General features: G+C 38.8%; 1 protein-coding gene across 1 annotated transcript in view; it reads right to left on the reverse strand.

Annotated features, from left to right (window-relative positions):
* The window catches only part of COL6A6 (collagen type VI alpha 6 chain), a 62,643-nt gene continuing 42,608 nt past the window's right edge, over nt 1–20,035 (reverse strand). The window contains exons 21-31 of the mRNA XM_061996912.1: nt 18,460–18,522; nt 16,771–16,821; nt 15,480–15,515; nt 12,767–12,829; nt 11,833–11,895; nt 10,605–10,641; nt 10,475–10,485; nt 6,829–7,323; nt 4,631–4,724; nt 1,461–2,132; nt 1–65 (exon numbers count right to left, since the gene is read on the reverse strand). Coding sequence (XP_061852896.1) covers nt 1–65; nt 1,461–2,132; nt 4,631–4,724; nt 6,829–7,323; nt 10,475–10,485; nt 10,605–10,641; nt 11,833–11,895; nt 12,767–12,829; nt 15,480–15,515; nt 16,771–16,821; nt 18,460–18,522 — 1,650 coding nt within the window. The remainder of the gene's footprint in view (nt 66–1,460; nt 2,133–4,630; nt 4,725–6,828; nt 7,324–10,474; nt 10,486–10,604; nt 10,642–11,832; nt 11,896–12,766; nt 12,830–15,479; nt 15,516–16,770; nt 16,822–18,459; nt 18,523–20,035) is intronic.

The following is a 20,035-nucleotide window of genomic DNA, read 5'->3' on the forward strand; positions in this document are numbered from 1 at the left end:
TCAGCCCTGAAAGCGGAGTCTGCTACACTTTTCCTTGAGCACTTCTGGTGGGTAGTTGTCCTCACCTGTTCAGAATACAGTAACAAATTATAGAATCACAGAATAGTTTGGGTTGGAAGGGACCTTTAAAGGTCATCTAGTCCAGCACCCCTGAATTCATTGGTTTTGTGGGATTTAGAAGATTTTGGCAAACTTTGCATTTTATCCAGGAATAGCTGCATTAATTTTATACACATATCACAAACACTATATAGAGAGAGATGAATGCTACGGTGGTCTGATTCTGCATCCATCAATAAAAAAAGTGAATTAACTTGAATGAAAAAACGAAGGAATTAAATCATCTTAAGTTTAGATGAATGCAAGGATTATGTTTTCACTTCTTTCCATAGTAAGCTCTTCTAACTTTTTAGCTAAGAGACACAAAGCCCAGGGTTAACATAACATCCAATGTCTTTTTATGTGGTCTGTAGTCACAATTTAAGAGACTTTGTAGAGAATACAGGCAATTATTAGACTGCTCTCATTTTCATTTGACAGACAGATTTTACATTTTTACAGTAGCAAAAAAATTGGGTCTTGGGCTTCCAAAGCTGAGTGCTGAGGCAGAAGTGCCTAGATCCCACTGATGGTCAGCTAATCTTTAATGGAAGCAGAGCACTTGTCAATATTTTACACCAATATAAAGTATTTAGCCCCACAGTCAGCTTTTTTTCTCTACTCCCAGCAGTGCAGCAGGATTTCTACATGTGCATTATGAAATGAATTCTGAACTTAGTTCACATTTGCATTCTGGCTGATTTTCCACTCTAGCTATATCTTTTCCTTCCTGAATACACAACAGACAACCAGGACAAAGTCACTCAAAAAACTACATTGAGGATTTTGTATCCTATTAGAAGCCATAGCACTCAGTGACATTAGAATCTAAAGTTACACTTTAACTCCTTACAACCTTAACTCTCTGTTGGTGAGGGCACCCTGCATGAGAAAGCTGGTAATGTTTATGCTTTTGAAAAGAACATTTTTAGAATCAAATGTTTATTTCTCAAAATCAAGGATGTTTCTAGGCAAAAAAAAAAAGAAAAAAGCAACAGTGCTCCATGGAAATGGCAATTTTAGCAGAGCTTTTTTCAACATCAAAGCCACATCCATCCCATCAGTTGTTCCTGGCTAAACAATTTGTGAAACTGATGGCAAACACCAGGTCCTATAAGATGTCAGTCATCAAGATAAGGAATCATGGAATTAATATAGGATTAGGATCTAATCTCTGATTTTACCTAAAGAATGAGGCTGAAGACCTCTGTGAGGGGAGAATGAATATAACCCACCCAGCAATGCACATCCTTGAGTATGCCCAATCTTCCATCCCGTGTTTTTGCAGAATACTGACAATTCACAGGGAAACCACAACAAACCAACCAAGCCCATCCCAGACCTACGATGTGGTAACTTACTCCTGAGGAAATTTATGAATGGCTTCAGAAACCTCATTACATAGTCGAGCTCAGGCTTGTGAATTCTGCCAAGCTGAATCAAATGGTGTTCCAGAGGAGGGCTCACGAGCTTTTCCAGTTCATTTCTGTCATAGGACTTTCCTAGCGAAATCGCAAGCAGGGCATAGCCTTGGCACTTAGCTTGCAGGGAAACTTTATTCAATGTTCCTTTGTCCCATTGACTCGTTTTTCCAGCAGATATGATGATGATAACTTTGAGTGGTCTTGGATTGGGAACCCCTGAGAAAATGTTAGCAATTGTCCATTGTATGGCGTAGCCGACAGCAGCCTCCCCATTCAGCTGCTGGAGAGATTCTTTAACATACCTCCTCATTCCGTCTGTACTGCCGTAGGTAACAAAGTCAAATTCTTTCTTTACTGGCCTCTTCCCTGTGCCTGCTTTGAAATCTGATAGTGCATGGCTCACCACAGCTATTCTATCCCCTGCAACAGATGTTTTTGGATCCGAGGAAATGTTGAATGCAGCGATGGCTTTGCTCATTAAGTCTTTGACTCGCTCAAATTCAGCACCGCTCATTTCCTGCGAGCTGTCCAGAATAAATGCTGCATCAACATATGCCCTTGGTAATCGTGGCCTGGGCTGCCCACAAAAAGCATCTGGGTTACATTTGTCTGCAAAACAGTGTGAAATTAATTAGCTTCTTTTTTACACAAAGCAAATATGTAACAATGAATATGATCACAGATCTAAAATGTCAGGGAAAATAAAGGGATAAACCCCAAACCCACTAGGAAGGCCTCAATGCACATTAGAGAAATAAAGGCTGGCTCAAAACACATAATTATGCACCAGGTTCTGCAGAACAGTTGGTACTCTGTTTCCCTTTGAAGTAAAGAAAAAAGATCACAGGAATGGATTTAATTCCATTATAATTGTTTATATTCAGACAAATTAAAAAAGAAAGCAAGACTGATAAAAAATGCAATATCAGGTCCTTACTTGCCATTACAATCCTCTTGTTTGCTTCAGTGTGTATTTGGAAAGGTATTTGACTTTTTTATTATGGCAGGGATCACTATACACATCAACTGTAGCAACTCTCGTTTGGGCAACCTGTTAGAATGCATTTCTGTGGCTGTTTAAATAGAAGGTTTATTGCCAACTAATACACCTGCTGGAAGCTTTTCTAAAAAATAAAATATTGTGGCAATAAGAGGAGAAATCAAAGCTTTTTGGAAAAGCACTTTGGGTCAAGAGAGAAAATTGCATTTTCAGAATTACATTTTTTTCCCAGTATTGCAGAAAAAAAAAGGGTCACTGTTCACAACAGAAAGAAAAGAGTCTTTGTGATATTGGTGATCTTCACTAAATTGTTGAGGACTCTGGTCTGGACTCAAAGTTCATCAATATTCTAAAAATTGCAAAATTACTGCAGTCAACACTTTTAAAACATTTGCTAATCTTTTAAACTACTTTCTATGAAAAATAAATCCAACTCAAGGCCTACAACACACACAAGTAGATTGAGGTCTGGGACTTCCCAGAAGAAAGCATTGATTATCACTGCTACAGTTTCTTAAAGGTTTTTAACCTTTTTTATTTTAAAGCTGAAGTTTTTAAAGGTTTTAAGTGAAGGTCACTAATAGACTTCACAGAATGGCAGGGACTGGAAGAGATCTCTAGAGATCATCCAGTGCGATCTACCTGCTCAAGCAGGTCCCACCTAGACCAGATCACTCAGGAACACAACCTCCAGAGAACGTCTCCACATTCTCCCTGGGCAGCCTGTGCCAGGGCTTCCTCACCCTGACAAGAAAGAAGTTTTTCCCTGTGTTTAAATGGAACTTTTTGTGTTCCAGCTTTTGTCTGTTACCCCTTGTCCTGTCACTGGACACTGCAGAAAAAAGTGTTGTCCCATCCTCTTGACAAACACTTTTTAAATACTTTTAAGTATTAATGAGGTCCTCCCTCAGTCTCTTCTCTAAACAGCCCCAGTTCCTGCAGCCTTTCCTCAAAAGGAAAATTCTCCAGTCCCCTGATCATCTTGGTGGCCCTGTGCTGGACTCTCTCCAGCCGTTCCCTGTCCCTCTTGAGCTGGAAAGCATGGAACTGGACACAGGACTCCAGATGAGGCCTCACCAGGGCAGAATAGAGGGGGAGAAGAACCTCCCTTGACCTGCTGGCCACACTCTTCTTGATGCACCCCAGGATGCCACTGGCCTTCTTGGCCACCAGGGCACATTGCTGGCTCATAGCACGTTTATTATCAATCAGGACTCCCAGGTCTCTCTCTGCAGAGCTTCTCTTCATCAGTTTGATCCCCCGCCTATACTGGTGTATGGGGTTGTTCCTTCCCAGATGCAGGACTCTGCACTTGTCCTTGTTGAACCTCATGAGGTTCCTCTCTGCCCAACTCTCAAACCAGCTGAGATCCTGCTGAATGGCAGCACAGCCTCTGGGGAATCAGCCAGTCCTCCCAGTTTGGTGTCATCAGGGAACTTGCTGAGGGTACACTCTGTCCCCTCATCCAGGTCGCTGATGAAGATGTTGAACAAGACTGGCCCCAGAACCGATCCCTGTGGAACTCCACTGGCCACAGGCCTCCAACTCGATTCTGTGCCATTGATCACCACCCTCTGGGCTCTGTCATGCAGCCAGCTCTCGATCCACTTCACTGTCCACTCACCCAAGCCACACTGTCTGAGCTTTCTGGTGAGGATGTTATGGAAGACAGTGTCAAAAGCCTTGCTGAAGTCAAGGTAGATGACATCCACTGCTCTTCCCTCATCTAGCCAGCCAGTCTTGCTCTGTTACATTTGATTAACACTGATTGTAGGATACAACAAGAAAGTATATACTTTTCAGCCAGACATTCTGGCCACACAAGGATTTAAATACCTGTAAAGAAATGCATGGGTTGATCCTATGTAGAAGGTTGCCATGACAAGGCAGACAATAGGTTACCAATAAATAATGTTTACTGGAAATGGATTCTACTTAGGAATTCAATACATCAATGAGAAACAAGGCCAAATAGTTTTGCTAGGGTCAGGTAAGGCCTGAGGAATGCCTCCTGCCTTCTGCTTACCTTACCACTCTTCACTATGCAGCTCTACATAATACTCTATTTGTCCTTTAATGATACTTCAAAATACTGTATTGGTCTTACCATAGCACAAAGTACAGAGTCGAAATCTTTGTAATGTGTCATTATACTGTCCCCCACGAACATTTAACACCTGAAACAATCCAGAATCATCCATCTAGAAGCAAAAAATAAAGACAGTAGGAGAGTACTGTAAGTTCTCTATGACTTCTTGCTGTTGATGAAGTATAAATTTACTCCATAAACATGGCCCAGATGACCCATTGGTGGGGGGCAGAGGGATGCACTGCAGACACTGCACATATCCCAGTTGTGGTAATCAACATAGACTTGTACCTAATCAAGCCCTTAAATGAGATAAGTTTTCTAGTGCAAACCTCTCTGGGCAACCTATTCCAATGCCTCACCACCCTCACACTAAAGAACTTCCTTGCATCTACTCTAAATCTCCCCTCTTTCAGTTTACAGCCATTACCCTTTATACTATCACTACATGCCCTTGTAACAAGTCCCTCTCCAGCTTTATTGTAGGTCCCTTTTAGGTACTGGAAGGTCTCATCAGAGCCTTCTCTTCTCCAGGTTGAACAACTCTGACTTTCTCAGTCTGTCTTCATAGGAGAGGTGCTCCAGCCCTCAGATCAATCATCTCTTTGTCCCTCCTGTGGACTCACTCCAACAGGTCTATGTCCATGCTAAAGGTTCCAGAGCAGGACACAGTCCTGTAGGTGGGGGTTTCACAAGAGCGGAATAGAGGAGAAGTATCACTTCCCTCCATCTGCTGATCATGCATCTTGTGATATAGCCCAGGGTACAGTTGGCTTTCTGGGCTGCAACCACACATTGTCAGGTCATGTTGAGCTTCTTGCCAACCAATAACCCCAGGTCCTTCTCCACAGGGCTTCTCTCAGTGCACTCATCACTCAGCCTGTATTTCTGTTTGGGATTGCCCTGACTCATGTGCAGGACCTTGCACTTGATCCTGTTGAACTGCATCAGGTTCACACAAGTCCACCTCTCACGGCTGTCAAGGTCTATCTGGATGGCATCCCTTCCCACTAGAGTGTCAACCACAGCACTGAGCTTGGTGTCATCACAACATACAGACCTTGGGAGAGATGACCACACTCATTTAATCTCATATTGCACTTATTTCTAGAAAGAGCATTCCAAAGAGATGATGAAAAGGAACCTCTAGAAAAGCTCTAAAGATACACTAGCCTAGAAAACAAAGCTTGACTTTTAATCTGAGAAATTTGTTTGAGAATGTCTAGTATCCTTGGCAGTGAAAGTGGATGTCCTTTACTAATGCTATATTTATCACCTTGATGAAGATAATTTATATCTAGTAACAGAGTCACAAGCAGGAGACAGAGCATAGTCCAAGTGTACTAGAAGAACTGTCTTCTTTGGAAACCTCCTGTGCTAAAACACTGCATTTTTATCCTCATAAGAGTTGACTCCTGAAGTCCAGACAACAGCAAAACCACAGATAGTCCTTGCTATCTGAACTGTTCCTGTGGTTAGTTCTTGAAAAAACTCAGCATGCAAACTTGGCAATACCAAAAATTAGTAGTGTTTTACCTAGAATTCAATATTTTAGCACTTTGATTTTTTAATTTCTGTTCATTGCTACATATATTTCATACACATTAAAGCTCTAGAAATGCTAGTAGGAAAAATAAGAGAGTTTTTAACCTCTTAGTAATTAATTATGTGTTCTAAGCATTTTCCATTATTCCACTCCCTTTTGGTAGCTTCTTTGCCAAGAGGTAAAACAAGGAATTTGCACCTGGCCAATGTACAAGGCTGTACATTGCAGGTTTTACTACTAAATATATTCTGTGAGTTTTTACTATTTTTAAGTGAACTGTCTATAGAGCTGAGAACCATGATGGGCTTCATGATCTGCTTCGTGGGCTTATAAGAAGATGGGAAGAGTCCCAAAGCCTTAGAACTCTAAAAGATGCTGTAATCAGAAAGTTATTGACCATGAAATCTTCCTCTATAAAGTTACTCATGTATTTCCTGGTCTGCACACATTATCTTTATCATGTTCTGCTAAGGTGCTCTTATAAATTTCCAGCATTGCCACACCTTTCGTTAGCTACCTCTATGCCAAATTTGGATCAAAGTTTGGTACAGGGAATCACTATGCTCAAAAGCATTACACATGAGATAAACCTGACCTAATACATTCAAAGTTGCTTGTTTTAAGATAACATTAATGAGTATAAAGAGAAAAAGCTTAGTAAATTTCTTACCGTGAAAGCTTGGGAGATATGGGGTGTGTTTTCAAAAGCAATAACTACTGGAATGACTTCTACTGCGCTCAGCTCCAGGACAGCTTGTTTAACAGAGGATGCATCTGTGGCTGCTCCATGGCTGAAAACCACAGCTATTTTTCTCACATTAGGACCTTGTAGAGTTCTCTTGAAAACATTTTTGGCAATGAATCTCATTGCACCTCCAGTATCCCGTTCACTGGAGGATGACTCATAAGAAATGTTTTTTAGTGCATCGAGTAGCTTATTCTTGTTGTGAAACTCTGAGAAGTGGATCAGATGGTGAGTAACTGAGTTGTAGGAAACAACAGCGACTCTGGCTCCTACTGGGCAGTTGCTGTCTCTGATTCTGGCATCACTCACAATTGCTATTATAATCTCTCTCATTAGTTCAAATATCTCGGGAGTGAGTGTCCTGGAGGTGTCCAAGGCAAACACCAGTTCAGTTGGATATAGTGGGCATTTTGGTTTTCCTAGGAAACAAAATACACCAAATTATTTTACTCCCTTGCATATCAGACAGAGAGACTAATGCACATAAAAACTACACATAAAATGATAAAATGCTAAACTACATCCTGCACTTGACACATGCACAAAGAAAAAGAGGGATTCATACAAAAATCTAAGCAACTTCTACTGAAGTGAGGTGTAGAAGAGTACAAATTGCTCATTCTTACCAATAGGTTTTACAAAGATATTGTAAAGGTATTGATTAGCACTATTTTACAGATGGAGAAGCTGCAGCACAGAGAGTAGAAGTGTTTTTTTCAGCATCAGGTCAAGCAGGACCACAAGTGGGCCAGGAGTAGAAATGATCTTGGGTTTTGTCAGAACTCCAATGGCTCTGCATTCACCTGTACTATAAACCAATGAGTTGTGGGCCTGCTGCACTGTTTGTCCCACTTGCTGGATGTGTCTGCAGGGGCAGAACACACACTACTGACAACAGAGTGAGCTTGCAACAGTCTGCACTGGGTTGCATAGAAGTATCCTGTATTTCCAGCACAGTAGTCCCCTTTAAAGATCCTCTTGGGCACAGTGTGGGCTTACACTAACTCAGGTACTGCCATGCATCTCAGATACTAATTTAATGCTATTATTACCACATTATTCTTAGAAGCACTGTGAAGGTTTGACAATGCATGTCACATTTCTGGAGTAAAACACATTTCATCCTGCAATTACTCCAGATATGATATTATATTGAAAAGCAGAAGTTGTGTTGAAGAAAATAATCTGCTACAACAGGAAGAGAATGTAATTTAAAAGCCATAGGCTCTAGCAGATAACATAACTGCAGTAATAATAAGATCATTTATCTTGCACTCATGAAGGGAGGAAATTACCTACCCACCATTCCAGCCAAATTCAGTGTAGGACAAAAATTCCATTATCATTTCCTATACATAACTGATATCAGAAACATTCGGGCATGGAACACAGCAAGTACTGACAGACATTGAGACATAATGGAAAGAGGATAGTTAGGAAGAAAAAAACCCTTCAACAACACAGTAAAACAAAGGAGTGTAGTATTGAAAGGGGAACAAATAAAGAGAAAACTTTAAATTGATATGTGAGATAAAATTATTTGACAATCCAGTGTAAAGCAGTAGCAGAACTGATGGGAGAGAACTTAAGAACAGAAAAGAAGGCCAGAGAAGAGACCAGCAAGAAAACTGCAGTGATGAAGTTGCAAGATAATTAGAATTATGAAGGGTCAGGGAAGGATAATGCTAGCTATATCTCTCAGAGACAAGTAGAAAGAAACAACAAAAAAGAATATGCTCAGGAACTGGATACCATCACATAGATAATAGGACAAAATTACAAAGGAGGAATTAATGGTATTTGGTATTGGCAATACTCTTACCAACAGGGTTAAATACTGGTGAAACAAAACAATACAAGGCATTAAGAAGGCCTGTGAACCCTTATTGCAAACAGAAATCTTGTGACATATAAAAGATATGAAGGAACTGCATTGAGTTTTAAATGCTCTCTTTCAAATCAGCTTCTTCCACCTAGCTTCACATGAATAGTTCACAACACACTGTACCACTCAAATACACACCAACATATGCACTAAGTATTAAACACAGACAAATATGCTGGGTACCGTGTTATTGAGGGGATAATCCTCAACTGCTACTATTAGATCTGCTCTTCAGGGAATGGAAATGAGGGTCATACAACAAGTGGTTATTCTCTTAACCACTATTGGCATTAAACAAAAAGAGTATGCCTTGATTTTGAAACACATAACGGTGAAGCACATCCAGGAGAAATTTATCGCAAGTAAGCAAATCTGAGCATTTGAGAAGTTTTATGAAACAGCAGGGGAAGGGGAGAGGATAATGTTGGAAAGGTAAAAAAGAAAACTTTATAAGCAAGACCAGTAAGGAACATTTCTTTTTGAAGGAAGAGGGAAGCAGATGTGCTAGATGGCTCAGTAGACTTCTAACTCTGCTCTCCACAGATTTCCTAGGCTTAGCACTTCTCTGCCACACTGCTCCACCTGCAGAACGGTAGAACCTATCTAGATGGCAAGAGCACAGATGAGTAGTAGGTGAAATGTCTGTGTTACGATGTGCATACCTCAGAGTGCAGAGAGACTATGAAGTCTCAGTTTGCTTAGGTTCAGTATAGCTAATCACAGAGATGTGATATTTGAACCTGAGCTAGTGATGGCCAAATAATATCTGTTAGTTTTAATTAAGAACACTTACCACTGCTATGAGTATTAACGTATTTAGTCTCACTGAGTCACTAGTAGAGAGAGACAAACTGCAGAGGAAACACTGGTGACTAAACACTTGCATTTTAGATAGCTAAGTTAAAAGGAGGTTTACTCCATCCTACACATAGATTAACAAACTAAAGCTCCAGTTCAGTAAAAACTCAACTCTCACCTAGAATTTAACTCCTGTGAAGGGAACACACAGCTCAGAAAGTTTGGTTGAGTGGGGTTTAATACTGCAAAGGCAAAGTAGTTCACAGACTATGATATCTCTGCTAGGTCCATTTGACAATTGAGTAACAGCATTCTGCCTGTCTAGTAACAGTAACATAGGAGTAAGCAGTACTCACCATCCCAGCAAGCTAAAAAAATCAAAAGACAAAAAGAAAATTTAATTGTAAAAAAAATTGCAGTTTTAAATACAAAAGTTTCAATCACTGGTGGAATACACATGGAATTAAGTTCCCCTGGTGCTACAGGGTTTAAGATTTTCAGTAATATACAATACATGCATTATTGTCTTCCACTGCTGTGAGAGTAGTGGAAATTGCACAACTACCCTTGATTTTGTTGGACTAAAATGACAAGCAATTCTTTGCCCTGCTCTAGACCAAACATTTTCATTGAGGGGTTTCTACCAGAGTTTTCAGATATAAATATACCATTATCTGCAGAGCTCCCACTATTTGGCATAGTCTCTTTCTAAGAAATTAGGATACATAGACTAGAAAAAAGTAATGCAAACTTACCTCATGGCAACTGGAACCACTGGACACTTAACATTTCTAAGAAATGATATCATAGTAACTTTGGCAATAGAAATTACTCAAAACAACCAAAGAAAAATGTTTTTGCATTCTGAGTCCTAACATCATTTCTCAAGTATCTACCTGCTAAGACCATAAATTCACAGGCTCACTGAACACAAAACTTATATGATATTGATAAGACAGGGAAGAAAGCAAGTGGTGAAACTGGGGTTTACGATATCAGAACAAGACTGAACACTTACGGCTGTGTTTGCGGACATAGTCAATGAGTTCACATGGCTGTGGGCAAGAACAAAAGACATACATGAGCACATGACTACCCAAGGAGATGGTGCATTTGAAATTTATAACGTGGAGTGTGCTAGAGATACATACAGAAAATGAGGCTTGTCCATTCAGTCCTTTTCCACCCTAAAGAAACAAGAAAAGGAAAAATGTTTCATTAATGCCATCTTCATCTCACCTAATTACTCAGCTATTTCACTAATCACGGGGAAAAAAAACCCCAAACCTCAACAAACAAAGCCAAGGGCTGACTGTGTTACACATTTTTATCTGTTTAATTTAACGTTTAGCATGATTTGGGGATATTGACAGTCTACAGTAGAACTGAAGGTTTCCACTATGGGTACATTTTTACTTCAGTAAGTGTGAGAAAAGATCAGTATTTTTACTTGCAAGGACAAGATTTCTAGTACTTTGAGGCATTTTTGTACTTGACTGATGCAATTAATTTCAGTTATGATCCTATTTCAAAGCTATAAGAAATTCATAGTATATCATCTTGTATCTGACAAAGACGTACAGGGACACCATCAGCTTGACATGAGCTGCAGATCTCTTAGTAGTGATAACAACTAATGGCACAAAAACAAACCAAACCTCTCTTTTATACCACGTTGAATTTCAAAGCTGAAAGTGAAAGAGGAAATAAATATTTCTAAAGAGAGCCTTTCTCATTTGAGACTTAAGATACACATCAGCAAACATCCACAATGGTACCTCTAAAGGCTTTGTGAGAAACTTGTAACTCCACACTGACAGCCGAACAGTACAGCGGGCATTGTCCTTGGCTTTAGTTTAGAGGAGATGCTCAAAGCATGAGTCAGGTGCACTTTTCAAACGTGCACATGTTAGGCATTTAGATGGTGACTTACCAAAATTACATTTATAGGTATACAATTAGTCACCTGCATTCAGAAATACCTGATTTGTGCTTATATGCAGATGAATTCACCATCTCTTTTATTTAATAAAACATCAAAGTTCAGAATGTAACACAATCATGACAACTACAATATATGCACAATGCATCAATCATTAGAACCATCAGAACATTGCACATATTACCAGTCCAGACCGCTGTAACAGGAAGAAGATGTTTTGATTCACTCCTTAACTTCCCTTCAAAATTAAAAAGAACAAATGTATTTTCTAGTACTAGTAAAATATATGTAGCCTAGGTCTTACCCTGTGTCCTGGAGATCCTCTGTCTCCTGGACTGCCTTTCAGACCAGCAGGTCCTGGAATTCCCTAGGAGTAGTGGCATATTACATATGTGATATTCAAAGAACATACACAAGTGACATAAAATTTACATTTTCTACTGGAAACTAACAGATTTCCTTCCTTCTTCCTTTATTTGCTCCATGTTTAAGTTCCACTGACTTCAACGTAGGTGACAAGAGCATCATAAATTGTTAAGAGATAAACAACGTGGATAGCGTCAAAGCATCCTTTTTCTTCTAGTAGTTCAGCTCATTTTTGTTCTGTGTGTTATTCATCCAATACATTCAAAGCCCATTTAGAAATACAATCTCAAAATTAAAATTAACATATGCATATCTTTGATTTGGCAGCAAGAACCTCGTTTAATTTCTGATCTTTTTGGAAAAGGAGTGCTGAGCAAAACAATTTTAACGTGACTGAACTCTTCCTGGTTTGTTACTACCCACAGCTACCAGATCCCCTTTCTGTATGGAGAAGCCAGTTCTCATTGCTCCCTGACACAGGAGATCTGAAGCAAATATTTAGCTGTAGAAAAGATTGTGGGGGAAAAAAATAAGAGAAAGAAACATACAAGAAGCCAGAAAAATCAGGACAAAGAAGTTAATGGAGAATAAATGGGATCATCCCACCACTCTTAAACCAGTAGATTTCTTCTATAGCAGGTTTTTATCTAAAAGGTAGAAAAAAGAAAGTAAATTGAAACAGGAGGTAGGATATGCAGAAATGATCATTGCTTCTGTCTAGTATGACTCATGCAGGGACAAAGCATGGCCAGCACTAGCAGCCTTTGAAAATGACAGATGTATCTAAAATTCAATACGGGTGTGCAATCAGCACATAAATGAGGAGCCTACTAAAAATATTCATTAAAGAACAACAATGATAAGGTACTTGCCATTCTGCCTCTGTATCCCTTTAGTCCACGTTCCCCTGGAATTCCCCTGTCCCCAGCATCACCCTAGTTAATGGGAAAAATAACAAAATTACAATATGAAAACAAGATCTTCTGATACCGCAAACTTCTCAAGAAATTATGACATCGTTTTTCCACTGAAACATAGAGATAGGGAAGATTACTCCCAAAAGATTAGTCATGGATTTGTGTAAAAAATCCAAAGCAGAACTACAAAATGACCTGCCAATGACTTTATTAGGGAAAAGGAAAATGATATGCAGATGGGGGGTTGGACTAGATGGTCTCTAAAGGTCCCTTCCAACCCTCACCATTCTATGATTCTATGTTACTTTAATGCATTTTCATAAGAAAAAAAACCAGACATGTATTGTCTTGTTTCAGCCAAATTAAAGCACTTCTACCCTGCAAAACCCATACTGTTGGGTATGGTATATTCTCTCCTGCTTCCAAAATGTGCTGCTTCCAAAATGTGATTTATGTACTTGTTTACTTAAGCACACACTGATTTCCCATGAGAACGGTGAAGAGCTGGCAGTTCAATTTATTTAACAAAACTTCCAATCTCTCCCTAAATACTGTGTAAGTAAAAATACTGGAAAAAGTATTAACAGGAATTTCTGTGCACAGAACATTGAAAATGTCTGGTGATATCAAGAACTCTCTCTGGTTTTCTGGGGGTATTTATATAAGTCAGTAAACTGTCAGAACATGAGACACTCATTCTTCTTCTTTACTCCAGAAACAAATGGCCATTTACCAGGGTGGTTTGGGTCAGAGATTTGGCATTCAACTTTCCAACATTCTCTCTAAGCCATGATGTTCAGTAGAATGACTCTGCTTTTGCAGTGGCCTCAGCTTCACATCCAAAGAGAGTGTAGATGTTAAGCAGCCTTATTAGCTTAAGCCTAATGTATAATACCAATTTCACAGTTTAGTCCTATTTATACAATCTAACCATCCAGCATTTCACAGAATCACATAGAATCACAGAATGGCAAGGTTTGAAAAGGACCTTTAGAGACTACCTAGTGCAACTCCCCTACTAAAGCAGGTCCACCTAGTTCGGGTCACATAGGAACATGTCCAGACAGGTTTTGAAACCCTCCAGAGAAGGAGACTCCACAACCTCTCTGGGCAGCCTGTGCTAGGGCTCCCTCACCCTCGCAGTGAATTCATTGGTTTAAGAACTGGTTGAGGCTCTATACTTCACATTCAGCTTGGAAAAAAAAGGCTCAATCTTTTTCTGGAAAGCCTGATTTTCCATAAGTTGGAACTGAATAAATAAATAAATAAGATGCAATGCTTTTTTTTTCCATGGGATATAAATTCATTTCACTCAGTTGTCACAATTGTATTACTTAATAAATTAACTGAAGGAAATCCTCTCAGATTTCTTATTTGGAAAACAGGTCTTATCAAAACCTTCCATAAAGACCCAACTTCTGTTTTGCAAAGCAGTAGAGTGCAAGAGAGATTTTTTTCCTCAGCTAAATGTATCTTGGTGTTTAAATACAAGAAACTTAAAGCTCATAACCAGTCCACAGGGATATTAATGGTTGGCATATATCAAACGTAAGCTTATTAAACAAACACTGCCAGAATAAATTAATGTTATGTTTAGAACCACATAGAAACACACAAGAGGCTACCTTGTTATCTTACTTCAGTAAATTGCTAACTTCTCATCTTTAGAAAATTATTTTTCTAGTTTAGTTCCCTTGTTGAAACTCTTGTCATATAAAGCATGATGTAAACAGAGTGTTGGACATGAAAAATTTAGGTATTTGAAAGTAAAGAAAGATCAAGGACTCTTACTGATAAATTTCCAATTTATTTCTCTTCAAAATCCTTTTTTCTCCTTTGTCCATATATTAGCAGCACAAAGTTAGCCTGAATTAATTCATTCTGGCATTGTCATACAATGAAGCAAAGCAAGATTTCCTATGCCCATCTACTTTCACTGTAGAGAAGGCAGCAGCTGTTTTCCTAAAGTTTGAGTCTATAGGCAAGTTGGTCTGAAGCTTCAGGAGTAGGAAAACCCACTGCTAGTCCCATTTGTGTGGCAGCCTCTGGATCCTTGGAGGTCAGAAGAAGCCTCTGCCTGCATACACTATCTTTACTTAAACAACTGAACTAGTGCAACAAATTCAAAACTTGCTGACAAAAATGCACATGGAGCGTGACTTCAGTGAGTAAACCATAGCAGAGACAAACAACTAATAGGTGGGTTTCTCAAAAATCATTTCAATTTAGGCTCAAAGTTAGGGCTCATTTGGGTCTTCCCTTTCCACGTCTTCATTTTATAGCAGCCAGCATCAGGTTGTTCCTCCCAGCAAAACATAGACTCTGTTTTTACTTTGTACTCACTGGCTGGAGAGGGGACAACGGCAGAGGAAAGCTTTCAGCTTTCATTTACCACTTACATAGCTTACTCCTCCTCTTCCTTTAACAAAACTGAATCCTAATTATTTTCATAAAATGTCAGGAAAAGTCACTCAATGTGTGGAAAGTTATCTACAAAAAATATCATCATTTTATAAGAAGTATTGGTAATAATATCTGCCATTTTTGGAATGGTTCTATCAGCTACATCTGAGTTACACCCATATAACCAAAATGCAGTAAAGAACAGCATCATTTAAGATAACATAGGAAAGCCAAAGAACTGTTGATGTAAAAAATCAGCATATACCTTTTGTCCAAAATCTCCAGGAAATCCTTTATTTCCCTGTAACAGAGAGAGCAGAGATAATTAAGTTCAGCATCCTCCCACTGTTGTTTTTTAACTGGCATTTGAAAGCAATATGTAATTTTGTATATATATGTATTACTACTCACGTTGTATGTATGTTATATCCAGTGAAGATCTACTTAGGGTTTTAATTTGTCCCAGTGAAGTTGACATTACACTGGCAGCTAAAGGGGAACAATCTCAGCACATGAAAATTCTTGAGGTATATTTCTTGTAAATTGGAGTTGGGGAAAGGCTGGTACTGTTGGTGCTGATGTGACATACTGTATTTGTCCAAAAAACATTCTAGCAAGCACTTGGTATTGGCCAGGAGACATTGTCTTGTAGGTACACAGTGTGCCACATGAGCAACATTTAAGGACCATCCTTCCTTTTTTTAATTCAAGGGACAGGCTCATGGCTCATTTATTGATTGCTGGATTCAAAATCTCTCTCCACCGCTTCAAGATGAAGCCAATAATGCTTCTGTCAATGTGTGGGATGTGCATCTCCAGTTTGACTCCTTCCTGAATCATCATTTCAATAACAATTGCCACAGTTTCTGGCTTTTGCCAGAAAGGGAACTGCCATGGCCACACAGCTGGGTTCTCATCAGGACCTTGATAATGACTTTTTGAATAGCATTACTTGTTGCTTGCATAAAGGAGCTTAGTATCCCCTTTAGACACATTCTGTATAAAATACACTTTTGCAGGCATCAGCTCTTATCAACTGTAGAGTGTAAAACTAGAATGACACTTGCTATGTGATTTGCCTGGTGTTTCTGCCAAAATATCATATAATTCCATGTCTGAAAGCATCAAGATTTCTCAAAAAATCCACTGAAGCCTCTTCCACCCTACAATCAGTATCAGAAATGTATTCTAGAATCACAATATGAACTCAATTTGTCAACGTGACAGATGATGGTTCTTAGTAACGGGGAGTTCAAAGTGTAAAGTTAAGGGTGTAAAACCCATGGCAAGCCACATTAATTTTAGCAAATCATTGTTTAGTCTCAGTTATGTGCTCATATAGAACAGATAGTGTGTTAGTCATAGTGAGTGATAATTAGAAATCAAATCAGTAATTGCGTGGGTTAGAGGTCTAGCCTGTATCTTTGGGATGAAACTCAAATAGCTATAAATGGTTCCTGGTTTTGGACTTCCCCTGCCTCTCCCTCTTGTAGCAATTAATTTCTAAACTAATGGAGAAAATAACAATTTCCTTATGATTCCTCTTTCAGTTTCACCTTTACTCCTTTTTCTCCAGGTAGGCCATATCCAAAAGCACCATCTTCTCCCTGTAAACAGACCATTTTTATTTAAGTATTTGCATTTCTAGTATTCATGTGTCTATCTGCACCTTATTTTACTGACCAGATGGGAATTCAAGAGCCTTGGAGTACAGAATCACTGTAAGTCTGATGTAAGGAATCACAATATTTTGGGGAGGAGCCAGATGACTTCTACTCCACCGTGTACATATGCACTCTTTGGCACTGAACTCCAAAGAGAAGTAAAATCTCTGCATGAGCAGAAAGATCTTAAAAGGAAACATAAAGGTAGAAGTTGGTCCTGGCAAAGACAGGGATGGAGGGAATATGTATGACATTGTCTCCAAAGCTGACCCAGTTTAACAAAGGAAAGTATTACACTGAGAGGGAACAGTCAAGTCTACAAAAAAATCCCTCTCCTGCAATCACTGATTTCCTTGAAAATACTTCTGCATTGTCTTTAACTGTATCTCTAAGCAAATTGTTCAAACATCTATCCCTCAAAGAAACTATGTTTTAGAACTACTAAAAACTGTTCAGGCTCTTATTAATATCTCTTTACAACCAGCACAATTAGAACCGTACTTCAAATGATCAGATACAGAAAGTTTCAGACTCAAAACCTAAACCACTTGGTCATTCTCTATTTACTAGGTCAAATGATATTTCTTCCCAATACTATTGACACAAATATTGTAATATTATAGTAAAATGTAGTAAAGGTTTGGGGTTACATCTGTTATATCTATTATATTATTTATATCATTGTAATTAGTTATATCTATTTCCCTCTCTACTCTGCCCTGGTGAGGCCTCATCTGGAGTCCTGTGTCCAGTTCTGGGCTCCTCAGCTCAAGAGGGACAGGGAAGTGCTGGAGAGAGTCCAGCGCAGGGCCACCAAGATGATCAGGGGACTGCAACATCTTCCTTATGAGGAAAGGCTGTGGGAACTGGGGCTGTTTAGTCTGGAGAAGAGGAGACTGAGGGGAGATCTTATTAACATTTATAAATATCTAAAGGGTGGGTGTCAGGAGGTTGGAACATCCCTTTTTTCTATGGTATCTAGCAACAGGACAAGGGGTAATGGGATGAAGCTGGAACACAAAAAGTTCCATTTAAACACAAGGAAAAACTATTTCAGTGTTGAGGTGAGGGAGCCCTGGCACAGGCTGCCCAGAGGGGTTGTGGAGTCTCCTTCCTTGGGGGTCTTCAAGACCCACCTGGACATGTTCCTATGCAACCTGATCTAGGTGACCCTGCTTCTGCAGGGGGGTTGGACTAGATCATCTCTAAAGGTCCCTTCCAACCCCTGCTATTGTATTGTATTGTATTGTATTGTATTGTATTGTATTGTATTGTATTCTATTCTATTCTATTCTATTCTATTCTATTCTGTACTTGTAGTTAATATCCATATTCATTCACAACAACTCTAATATAATTATTAGGAGACTCATAGCAAAAAGTAGTTTAAAATTTATATTTTCTTACTATTCTGAAGACAAAGATCTATATTCTCTCTGTGATTACACTTACTATCAGGTCTTCATTGACCAAACTGAAATTATTTTTGAGTTACATGTCTTTCATGCCAGGACAGGCCTCTAGCTTTATGTTTGGAGTAGCCAAAATAAGCAGCATAAGGATAAAAACAGAAGTACAAACCTGATTTCCACGCAAACCATTTGGACCTCTTTGTCCTTTTGGTCCTGGATCACCAGGTTGGCCCTATAAAAAAAAAATAAGTAAACTATTCCCATACTTATTTGAGTCATGCTTGGTTAAAGGAATACTGTGCTCTTCAAAATAAGGTTCTGCAAAGGAAACCTGAAATATTGTATTGAAGGTTTCTCTTCAACTCTCTAAATACAGACTGAAAGGAATACTTTCATAATATGTACAGATAATTAGATTTTTTCAAACAATATATGATTTCCAAACCAAAAAAACATTTCTAGTGTCAGGTCAATCAGCCTCTATTAAAGGATGAGAAATTACTAGTATTAAAGGAGTAAAATCCTTGGCTCCAAAAAACCAGCTTGCAGTCTCACAACCCAGTTTCAAAAGAGATGGAAAAACTTCCTTCATCTTGTACAATAACTATTTGACCACACTTGTTGAAAAACCCCACAGACTCATCTACAAATATGAAGGAATCTGACTAATCTGAAAGAAGATACAACAACGCTATTACCTTCAATCTACTTTATTATGATGTATAAAATCAGATAAGCAGCCTCAGGGTTGCAGGCAAAAAAATTGCCTTAAACCCAGCTTCTGTGTTCAAGGTCACTTTGCACTTACCCTTTATTCAGATTTGCAAATGCTGGACTAAGGGATCTCATACCAAAGAAATTTTGTGTACATCCTGAGCCACTCAAATCTGTGCCTCTGCAAATTATGATTGTTTACTTTTGAGATATTCTACATATCCTGAAATGCATAAATACAGCATTTCAAATATCTTACACTTTCACCAGAAAGATTGATACTTTTGTCAGGCATTTGTCTTGTGGATTCTTGGCTTATGATTCTGAAAGTTTAAGTTAAAAGGGAACATAGAACTCTGTCATAGTATTTTTATTGGAATCACTTCTAATTTTTGGTTATATGAAGTTTTTCCCCACACTCTTTAATAGCAATTTTGTCCTAGCACAGCACTTACAATTTCTTTCAGGAAGTGTAAATGAAATGAACTGTGAGGAAGAACTGCACAACACAACATGGTTTACCATGCAAATGATACCAGCCTTATTAAGTGCTTACAAAACAGCTTATCAACTTACAGAATTAACAAACTATCCACAGGGTGAAAGTTACATTAAAGATTTAATAGGTGAAACAAAATTCATTTTAAACTCTGGTTCCCTGAATTTTCTAGTCCACTTGGGTAGAGAGAGACTTTTCATATAAGTGCAAATCTAAAAAGCTTACACTCTTGAAAATCTCTGTGCAGCTGTGGCCAGGGCCATTACTAACATGTGCATTGTGCTGGCTGTGCTTGCCTAGTTGTGGGGTTTTTTTCAAAAGAATTTAAGTACCACACAAACTGCAATCCAAAAAGAAGTGTGATAAAAGTGACTCAAGTCAAGAGACTAATCCTGCAGATATCCCCTGAACCTTTGTCTGGCAAACAGTTTCAGACAGGGATTCCAAGAACAGAATAGGCAAGTCATTTTAAGATCAACAACATTACGGGAGGGAATGAAACCAACAAAATTAATGCAGTATTTTAACTAAC

Source organism: Colius striatus, chromosome 5 (assembly GCF_028858725.1).
Source record: "Colius striatus isolate bColStr4 chromosome 5, bColStr4.1.hap1, whole genome shotgun sequence".
Lineage (NCBI taxonomy): Eukaryota > Metazoa > Chordata > Aves > Coliiformes > Coliidae > Colius > Colius striatus.